The 10,213-nt window shown below is 46.5% G+C and overlaps 1 protein-coding gene across 1 annotated transcript; it reads left to right on the top strand.

Moving 5' to 3' along the window:
• The first annotated feature begins 643 nt into the window (after nt 1–643).
• Nucleotides 644–9,945, top strand: LOC124032397 (40S ribosomal protein S21). Its single transcript, XM_046344771.1, has 6 exons — nt 644–718; nt 1,701–1,786; nt 2,011–2,074; nt 5,386–5,457; nt 7,418–7,473; nt 9,886–9,945. Exons 2-6 carry the CDS (start codon nt 1,737–1,739, stop codon nt 9,893–9,895), a joined length of 252 nt encoding a protein of 83 aa, XP_046200727.1. The 5' UTR covers nt 644–718; nt 1,701–1,736; the 3' UTR covers nt 9,896–9,945.
• The last annotated feature ends 268 nt before the right edge of the window (nt 9,946–10,213 follow it).

Genomic DNA, 10,213 nt, shown 5'->3' on the forward strand with positions numbered 1-10,213 from the left:
CATGGCAAGCTGTACTGGTGGAAGTCTGGAACCAACAGGACCCTGAACAGCTTCTTCCCCAAGCCATTAGATGGCTAAATAGTGAGTCCAGGTAACTATTTACTATCTGCATTAACACTTTTTACACCAACTCTTTTGTCTCAGCACATACACTGCTGCTACTGTTTATCAGTCACTTTACCAAGTTATCATTACTCATTGTGTATTTATTATGACCTTTCAATGATTTCTATATTTTCTTTCTCTCTGCATTGTTGTGAACGGCCTGTAAGTAAGCATTTCATTGCTAGTCTACAGCTGTTGTTAACATGTGACAAATAAAATTAGATTTGAAATGTTTATTTGACCACTCTGTGAAGTTCATCATAACTTGTTTCATCTGTAGCCTAATAAACTGTAGTTTCCCCGAGTCTTAGTGGGAGTACCACACACCATATCATCTCGTGACGAACAAATTATTTGTCGGTATTTATAACATTTTACCGAAACTTAATGTTTCCATTACAGCTGTGATTTCTTATATATATGGTATGACTTTACTCGCGTAACGTAGTTTGTGGATCATTCTAAAAAACATTTTTTAACAATATTTGCACAAAAGCCAAGTTTTGGTTTTTAATGTTTCCGTACGGAAGTAATTACTTGCGACACCGGTAGCAGAAGGTTCAACATCCGGTAACGACGTTCTCTCTTTCCTGTCAGCCATTTGTGATAAAAGGTGAGAGAAATATTTTCTCTGTTTGTACGAATACAAAAATACTGTACTTTCACGAACCATAGCGGCCCAATAGGTAAATATATATATATTGCGAAGTATCTCCGCTAACGGCAGTGTTTTATTTATTTTGAATGTTGTCGTTATTTTGGCACATTTATGGTGGAAAAAGTTGGCCACATGCTGGATGCTCCGGCGTCAACGCAAATGTTCACATGGCTTCGTATTTGCTCATGAACGTCTCTCTTCTCCGCCAGAGATTGCTTCATCAATTCTGATATTTAATAAGCGCATTATGTTTCCTAACCTAACGTTGCCATGCAAACGAGAAATGTTGAGTTTGACTAACTATCTAACACGTTAACACATTAAGCTAGCTAGCTAATTGCTCTATAATAGCTAATGTAGTAAAAACATTTTTTTTTAAGTTTTTATTTAACTAGGCAAGTCGGTTAAGAACATTCTTATTTACAATGATAGCCTAGGAACAGAATGAAGAAATATTAGGTCTTAAAATGTCACATGTCCGGCGTATAAATCTATATTTGATGGATGTATAGACTATATGGGAAAGGGGGGTGCCTCGTCAGTTCTCCAACTGAAATGTTTCTACCGCGTTTAACCCCGGGGGGGGGGCATCCACCTGCTCCCGGGGAACAGCGGGTTTACCTCGTCAGCTCGGGGATACTTCCGGTTACTTGCCCAACGTTCTAACCGCTATGTTACCATATGGATAGAACATGTACTATATCTGAAGAATGGTATCGGTACAGCAATAGTTAAATAGCATAGGCCTTGACTAGAATACAGTGTTTACATATGAAGTGGGTAAAACGGTATGTGATAATTAAAGGGACCAGTGTTCCATGACTTTCTACATCGGGCGGCAGTCGCTAAGGTGGTGTGTGACAGGGCAGGGTGCTGAACTTCTGTGTGGTGCAAGCTATCTGATTAATAGCTCGATCTTTTTCTCTGCTACTCACAGATCGAGTGACCGGTCATCATCACCCAAAAAAACAGAATGCAGAACGACGCTGGTGAATTCGTGGACCTGTACGTCCCACGTAAATGGTGAGTACCTCGTAGCGCCACACCTGGAACGAAACAAGCCTACGACAACGAGCAATGTTAGACGTTTGTGTCATGGATAGATAGTTGGTTCCATAGCTAGATACATAATTTAACTTTGTGTTGATGAATGCACTCTAACTTAATTTTGCCCTGTCGACAACATTAGCTAGAGTTCCTGTAAGTCTGATTCTATATGCAACTTGCTATGACCCTGTGTCTTTCAGCTCTGCGAGCAACAGAATCATCGGGGCCAAGGACCACGCCTCTATCCAGATCAACATTGCTGAGGTAATGACTAGTGGCACAAGCTATAGAACTCTATGACTTCATAATGTACTTTAGTGTCTTTGTCCCAAATGGCACCCTATTAAACACAGGGGACCGTGTTCCATTTGAGCCACACTACAGGAGATTGGTGGAACCTTCATTGGGGAGGACTGGGCTCGTGGTAATGACTGGAGCGGATTCAGTGGAATGGTATCAAATGCATCAAACACATTGGTTAGCAGGTGGTTGATGCCATTCCATTTGCTCGGTTCTGACCATTTATGAGCCGTCCTCCCCTCAGCAGCCTCCACGGAAACACACCCAGTAGTCTTTCATTGATCTGGGCCCAGTTTCCCCCGAAAGCGGTGGAAGCTGAGCGTACACGTGGTTTAACGATGCGTCTTTCCTACAACGGCCGAAGACTCATTTTCCCAAAACGGCACACAGACAGAACAGCCGCTAAGTGCGTTGTCGGAGCATGTCGATACTGATAGGATTTAACCTCTACGGGATCTGATAGGATTTTAATAAGAGGCAGCTCTGCTACTCAAATCTTATATTATAATTATTTCACAATACTGACAACTGATCAGCTACTATAGAGAGAGAACACAGGTAACCCAAACTCAGTCCTCGGGACCCCAAAGGGTGCACAGTTTGGATTTTCCCCTAGCACTAAAAGGCTGATTCAAATAATCAACTAATCAGCCAGCTTTGATAGTTTAAATGAGCTGTGTAGTGTTAGGGCTGTGTAGTGTTAGGGCTGTGTAGTGTTAGGGCTGTGTAGTGTTAGGGCTGTGTAGTGTTAGGGCCGTGTAGTGTTAGGGCCGTGTAGTGTTAGGGCCGTGTAGTGTTAGGGCCGTGTGGCGGTAGGGCCGTGTGGCGGTAGGGCCGTGTGGCGTTAGGGCCGTGTGGCGTTAGGGCCGTGTGGCGTTAGGGCCGTGTGGCGTTAGGGCCGTGTGGCGTTAGGGCCGTGTGGCGTTAGGGCCGTGTGGCGTGAGGGCCGTGTGGCGTGAGGGCCGTGTGGCGTTAGGGCCGTGTAGCGTTAGGGCCGCGGTAGGGCCGTGTGGCGGTAGGGCCGTGTGGCGGTAGGGTACATTATGAGACCGTCTACAAGCGCCAAAATCTACATTTATTGAACATCTATTTCAAGACTGGGATGCAAACTTTCCAGTGATATTCGCCGTTTGAATTTTAAAACGGGTTATCCACATGAATCGTGTAGGTCCTGGGATGGTGGGGGTACGGAGTACGATCTGATCGCTCCAGACGACAAGACGCTTGATTACCGGCGTTATAACCTTTTTAAAATAAAATGTTAAAGCTGACGGCACTTTTCATGGGCTACTTCGTATAAGAGAGAGGGCGATTTTTAAAACAAGTAGTACAATAGAAAACGAAGCTTAGCGCTAGCTAGCTAAATAAAGAGGTTTTTGGAGACGTGCTCTTAGCTCGCCGGTGGTGTTGTCGTCCATCGTTTCCTATGTTTTACAGCCTGCTCACTAAATCATTACATTACATTTACATTACATTTAAGTCATTTAGCAGACGCTCTTATCCAGAGCGACTTACAAATTGGTGCATTCACCTTATGACATCCAGTGGGACAGTCACTTAACAATAGTGCATCTAAAACTTAGGGGGGTGGGGTGAGAGGGATTACTTAACCTATCCTAGGTATTCCTTAAAGAGGTGGGGTTTCAGGTGTCTCCGGAAGGTGGTGATTGACTCCGCTGTCCTGGCGTCGTGAGGGAGTTTGTTCCACCATTGGGGGGCCAGGGCAGCGAACAGTTTTGACTGGGCTGAGCGGGAGCTGTACTTCCTCAGTGGTAGGGAGGCGAGCAGGCCAGAGGTGGATGAACGCAGTGCCCTTGTTTGGGTGTAGGGCCTGATCAGAGCCTGGAGGTACTGAGGTGCCGTTCCCCTCACAGCTCCGTAGGCAAGCACCATGGTCTTGTAGCGGATGCGAGCTTCAACTGGAAGCCAGTGGAGAGAACGGAGGAGCGGGGTGACGTGAGAGAACTTGGGAAGGTTGAACACCAGACGGGCTGCGGCGTTCTGGATGAGTTGAAGGGGTTTAATGGCACAGGCAGGGAGCCCAGCCAACAGCGAGTTGCAGTAATCCAGACGGGAGATGACAAGTGCCTGGATTAGGACCTGCGCCGCTTCCTGTGTGAGGCAGGGTCGTACTCTGCGGATGTTGTAGAGCATGAACCTACAGGAACGGGCCACCGCCTTGATGTTAGTTGAGAACGACAGGGTGTTGTCCAGGATCACGCCAAGGTTCTTGGCGCTCTGGGAGGAGGACACAATGGAGTTGTCGACCGTGATGGCGAGATCATGGAACGGGCAGTCCTTCCCCGGGAGGAAGAGCAGCTCCGTCTTGCCGAGGTTCAGCTTGAGGTGGTGATCCGTCATCCACACTGATATGTCTGCCAGACATGCAGAGATGCGATTCGCCACCTGGTCATCAGAAGGGGGAAAGGAGAAGATTAATTGTGTGTCGTCTGCATAGCAATGATAAGAGAGACCATGTGAGGTTATGACAGAGCCAAGTGACTTGGTGTATAGCGAGAATAGGAGAGGGCCAAGAACAGAGCCCTGGGGGACACCAGTGGTGAGAGCGCGTGGTGAGGAGACAGATTCTCGCCACGCCACCTGGTAGGAGCGACCTGTCAGGTAGGACGCAATCCAAGCGTGGGCCGCGCCGGAGATGCCCAACTCGGAGAGGGTGGAGAGGAGGATCTGATGGTTCACAGTATCGAAGGCAGCCGATAGATCTAGAAGGATGAGAGCAGAGGAGAGAGAGTTAGCTTTAGCAGTGCGGAGCGCCTCCGTGATACAGAGGAGAGCAGTCTCAGTTGAATGACTAGTCTTGAAACCTGACTGATTTGGATCAAGAAGGTCATTCAGAGAGAGATAGCGGGAGAGCTGGCCAAGGACGGCACGTTCAAGAGTTTTGGAGAGAAGGGATACTGGTCTGTAATTGTTGACATCGGAGGGATCGAGTGTAGGTTTTTTTTTTTTCAGTGACCATGGATCATGTTCTATACGTTATCTGCCAATAAATGGTGAGATTTAAGGCTAAAACATATTGTAAATACCCTTCAAACAATGTATTGCAGAATTTGGCATGTTCTAGCAACGGACGCTAGTAGCTTCTCTTTGGCAGGGGGTCAATATTTGGCACTTTTTGACAGGGGGTCAATATTTGGCACTTTTTGGCAGGGGGTCAATATTTGGCACTTTTTGGCAGGGGGTCAATATTTGGCATGACAGGCCCTCTTCTTATATAACCTCATTGTACAAATATATATATTTTTTTATTGCAGGTTGACAAGGCAACCGGTCGCTTCAATGGCCAGTTCAAGACCTACGCTATCTGTGGTGCCATCCGTAGAATGGTAGGTGTCTCCGCTTTCGTGAGGAGTGGGTTGCAAATTTATGACCGGGATTTCGTGGAAAAGTTACTGGAATTTTGCAACCTTACACAAGGCGATGTTGCAGGTCTTAGGCAGCGAGGCTTGGCCTGTAGTGGCTCTGTCCTCCTGCGGTGGCTCTGTCCTCCTGCGGTGGCTCTGTCCTCCTGCGGTGGCTCTGTCCTCCTGCGGTGGCTCTGTCCTCCTGCGGTGGCTCTGTCCTCCTGCGGTGGCTCTGTCCTCCTGCGGTGGCTCTGTCCTCCTGCGGTGGCTCTGTCCTCCTGCGGTGGCTCTGTCCTCCTGCGGTGGCTCTGTCCTCCTGCGGTGGCTCTGTCCTCCTGCGGTGGCTCTGTCCTCCTGCGGTGGCTCTGTCCTCCTGCGGTGGCTCTGTCCTCCTGCGGTGGCTCTGTCCTCCTGCGGTGGCTCTGTCCTCCTGCGGTGGCTCTGTCCTCCTGCGGTGGCTCTGTCCTCCTGCGGTGGCTCTGTCCTCCTGCGGTGGCTCTGTCCTCCTGCGGTGGCTCTGTCCTCCTGCGGTGGCTCTGTCCTCCTGCGGTGGCTCTGTCCTCCTGCGGTGGCTCTGTCCTCCTCTGCGGTGGCTCTGTCCTCCTGCGGTGGCTCTGTCCTCCTGCGGTGGCTCTGTCCTCCTGCGGTGGCTCTGTCCTCCTGCGGTGGCTCTGTCCTCCTGCGGTGGCTCTGTCCTCCTGCGGTGGCTCTGTCCTCCTGCGGTGGCTCTGTCCTCCTGCGGTGGCTCTGTCCTCCTGCGGTGGCTCTGTCCTCCTGCGGTGGCTCTGTCCTCCTGCGGTGGCTCTGTCCTCCTGCGGTGGCTCTGTCCTCCTGCGGTGGCTCTGTCCTCCTGCGGTGGCTCTGTCCTCCTGCGGTGGCTCTGTCCTCTTGCGGTGGCTCTGTCCTCTTGCGGTGGCTCTGTCCTCTTGCGGTGGCTCTGTCCTCTTGCGGTGGCTCTGTCCTCTTGCGGTGGCTCTGTCCTCTTGCGGTGGCTCTGTCCTCTTGCGGTGGCTCTGTCCTCTTGCGGTGGCTCTGTCCTCTTGCGGTGGCTCTGTCCTCTTGCGGTGGCTCTGTCCTCCTGCGGTGGCTCTGTCCTCCTGCGGTGGCTCTGTCCTCTGCGGTGGCTCTGTCCTCTTGCGGTGGCTCTGTCCTCTTGCGGAGGCTCTGTCCTCTTGCGGTGGCTCTGTCCTCCTGCGGTGGCTCTGTTAACAGATAACTGAGATGGTTTGAGGCCATGCTCTCTCCTCCATAGCAAGGTTATAGCTAAACCTCCACTGGCATCAACTATCTTTGATCCAGGTACATGAATTATAGAGACCTTTACCTCCTTCCTATCTAAAGTCTGGCGTTATCGGTGTAGATTCAGGAGAGGAAGCCACTCGCACATTTATCCCTCAAGTCACCATGGCATCATTTGATATTGTGTGGTATCTTCTGTGTGATGGTGGTAACATGTGTGTGTGTGTGTGTGTGTGTGTGTGTGTGTGTGTGTGTGTGTGTGTGTGTGTGTGTGTGTGTGTGTGTGTGTGTGTGTGTGTGTGTGTGTGTGTGTGTGTGTGTGTGTGTGTGTGTGTGTGTGTTTAACAGGACAGTAGTTGACTGTAGTGTGTGTGTGTTTAACAGGACAGTAGTTGACTGGTGTGTGTGTGTGTGTTTAACAGGACAGTAGTTGACTGGTGTGTGTGTGTGTGTGTGTGTGTGTGTGTGTGTGTGTGTGTGTGTGTGTTTAACAGGACAGTAGTTGACTGTAGTGTGTGTGTGTGTGTGTGTGTTTAACAGGACAGTGTGTGTGTGTGTGTGTGTGTGTGTGTGTGTGTGTGTGTGTGTGTGTGTGTGTGTGTGTGTGTGTGTGTGTGTGTGTGTGTGTGTGTGTGTGTGTGTGTGTGTGTGTGTGTGTGTGTGTGAGGGACTATCTAACGGACCCTCCTGTCCCGTCCTGCAGGGCGAGGCCGACGACTCCCTCCTGAGGCTGGCGAAGACCGACAGCATCGTGTCTAAGTAGGTACATTTCTGCTGTTCTGTGTTCTGCCTGGTGTTTTGTCACGATACCAACAAGTTTTGACTTAGATACTCGATACCACAACCAATGAAGAAGGCCTATTAGCCAAAGTCACTATTGTATTGTACTGATCATCAACAATTGCAAAAAAAAAAAAGCTATCTGTTATTTTATAAAAGTGTGCCTGTCTCTTTAAGACCCATGATGTCATTCAGGGTCAGTTTGAGCAAAGATAATGTTGACTGGGAGAGATGTAGGCGGGGAGACTATATAAACTATATAGGTTAATTAATAAAGTTTTTGGTGACAATCGGCTTTGAAATAAGCCATGTTTTTTGAGGAGCCAGGCCCAGCCAATCAGAATGAGTTTTTACACACAAAAGTGCTTTATTACAGATGGAGATACTCCTCAGTTGTATTTAGAACGCACACATGGGTATTTGGGCACAGCCAGTGTGTGATTGGTGCCGTTGTTCGACTAAATAATACTGTGATTGGTGCTGTTATTGGCCTAAATTAAACTGATTGGTCAGGCTCTACTAAATTAAACTGTGATTGGTCAGGCTCTACTAAATTAAACTGCGATTGGTCAGGCTCTACTAAATTAAACTGCGATTGGTCAGGCTCTACTAAATTAAACTGCGATTGGTCAGGCTCTACTAAATTAAACTGCGATTGGTCAGGCTCTACTAAATTAAACTGCGATTGGTCAGGCTCTACTAAATTAAACTGATTGGTCAGGCTCTACTAAATTAAACTGCGATTGGTCAGGCTCTACTAAATTAAACTGCGATTGGTCAGGCTCTACTAAATTAAACTGCGATTGGTCAGGCTCTACTAAATTAAACTGTGATTGGTCAGGCTCTACTATATTAAACTGTGATTGGTCAGGCTCTACTAAATTAAACTGTGATTGGTCAGGCTCTACTAAATTAAACTGTGATTGGTCAGGCTCTACTAAATTAAACTGTGATTGGTCAGGCTCTACTAAATTAAACTGTGATTGGTCAGGCTCTACTAAATTAAACCGTGATTGGTCAGGCTCTACTAAATTAAACTGCGATTGGTCAGGCTCTACTATGGTCAGGCTCTAAATTAAACTGTGATTGGTCAGGCTCTACTATGGTCAGGCTCTAAATTAAACTGCGATTGGTCAGGCTCTACTAAATTAAACTGTGATTGGTCCGGCTCTACTATGGTCAGGCTCTAAATTAAACTGCGATTGGTCAGGCTCTACTAAATTAAACTGTGATTGGTCAGGCTCTACTATGGTCAGGCTCTAAATTAAACTGCGATTGGTCAGGCTCTACTAAATTAAACTGTGATTGGTCAGGCTCTACTATATTAAACTGTGATTGGTCAGGCTCTACTAAATTAAACTGTGATTGGTCAGGCTCTACTATATTAAACTGTGATTGGTCAGGGTCTACTAAATTAAACTGTGATTGGTCAGGCTCTACTATATTAAACTGTGATTGGTCAGGCTCTACTAAATTAAACTGCGATTGGTCAGGCTCTACTGTATTAAACTGTGATTGGTCAGGCTCTACTAAATTAAACTGCGATTGGTCAGGCTCTACTATATTAAACTGTGATTGGTCAGGCTCTACTATATTAAACTGTGATTGGTCAGATCTACTAAATTAAACTGTGATTGGTCAGGCTCTACTATATTAAACTGTGATTGGTCAGGCTCTACTATATTAAACTGTGATTGGTCAGGCTCTACTATATTAAACTGTGATTGGTCAGGCTCTACTATATTAAACTGTGATTGGTCAGGCTCTACTATATTAAACTGTGATTGGTCAGATCTACTATATTAAACTGTGATTGGTCAGGCTCTACTATATTAAACTGTGATTGGTCAGATCTACTAAATTAAACTGTGATTGGTCAGGCTCTACTATATTAAACTGTGATTGGTCAGGCTCTACTATATTAAACTGTGATTGGTCAGGCTCTACTAAATTAAACTGTGATTGGTCAGGCTCTACTAAATTAAACTGTGATTGGTCAGGCTCTACTATATTAAACTGTGATTGGTCAGGCTCTACTATATTAAACTGTGATTGGTCAGATCTACTAAATTAAACTGTGATTGGTCAGATCTACTAAATTAAACTGTGATTGGTCAGATCTACTAAATTAAACTGTGATTGGTCGGGCTCTACTATATTAAACTGTGATTGGTCGGGCTCTACTATATTAAACTGTGATTGGTCAGGCTCTACTATATTAAACTGTGATTGGTCAGGCTCTACTATATTAAACTGTGATTGGTCAGATCTACTAAATTAAACTGTGATTGGTCAGGCTCTACTATATTAAACTGTGATTGGTCAGGCTCTACTAAATTAAACTGTGATTGGTCAGATCTAACGTTCTCTTCTTCTCTCTTTTCCTAACAGGAACTTCTAGGAGAGGAGCCTCTGGAATCCCTTTGTAAAATAAAAATGAATTAGAATTTGTTTCAAGCGTCATTATTACTCATAGATGATTGGTCTTAACCCCAGTTCATAGTTCCGAACATTTGGATTAAAAAATAAAATAAATCTGATTGTCAATGCCTGCTTGAAAGCAGGTTGTCTAAACACATTTATTTGTGTGTGAAAGATGCCCGTCTCCACGTGAGTGATTTTAGGTGTCCTGAACACAAATATTAACGAAACAACTGGAAGAACGGGGACATTTTATTTTTTTGTGTGTGAATTTTTCCCCTTTTTATCCCCAATTTCG

The sequence above is a fragment of the Oncorhynchus gorbuscha genome, linkage group LG03, assembly GCF_021184085.1.
Source record: "Oncorhynchus gorbuscha isolate QuinsamMale2020 ecotype Even-year linkage group LG03, OgorEven_v1.0, whole genome shotgun sequence".
Taxonomy (NCBI): domain Eukaryota; kingdom Metazoa; phylum Chordata; class Actinopteri; order Salmoniformes; family Salmonidae; genus Oncorhynchus; species Oncorhynchus gorbuscha.

Bases quoted from the DNA above. Each gene is read 5' to 3' on its own strand.
- LOC124032397 (XM_046344771.1), top strand. From the start codon at position 1,737: ATGCAGAACGACGCTGGTGAATTCGTGGACCTGTACGTCCCACGTAAA. The intron at 2,075-5,385 runs GTAATGACTAGT...TTTTTATTGCAG, and splicing joins TCCAGATCAACATTGCTGAG to GTTGACAAGGCAACCGGTCG. The intron at 5,458-7,417 runs GTAGGTGTCTCC...CCCGTCCTGCAG, and splicing joins GTGGTGCCATCCGTAGAATG to GGCGAGGCCGACGACTCCCT.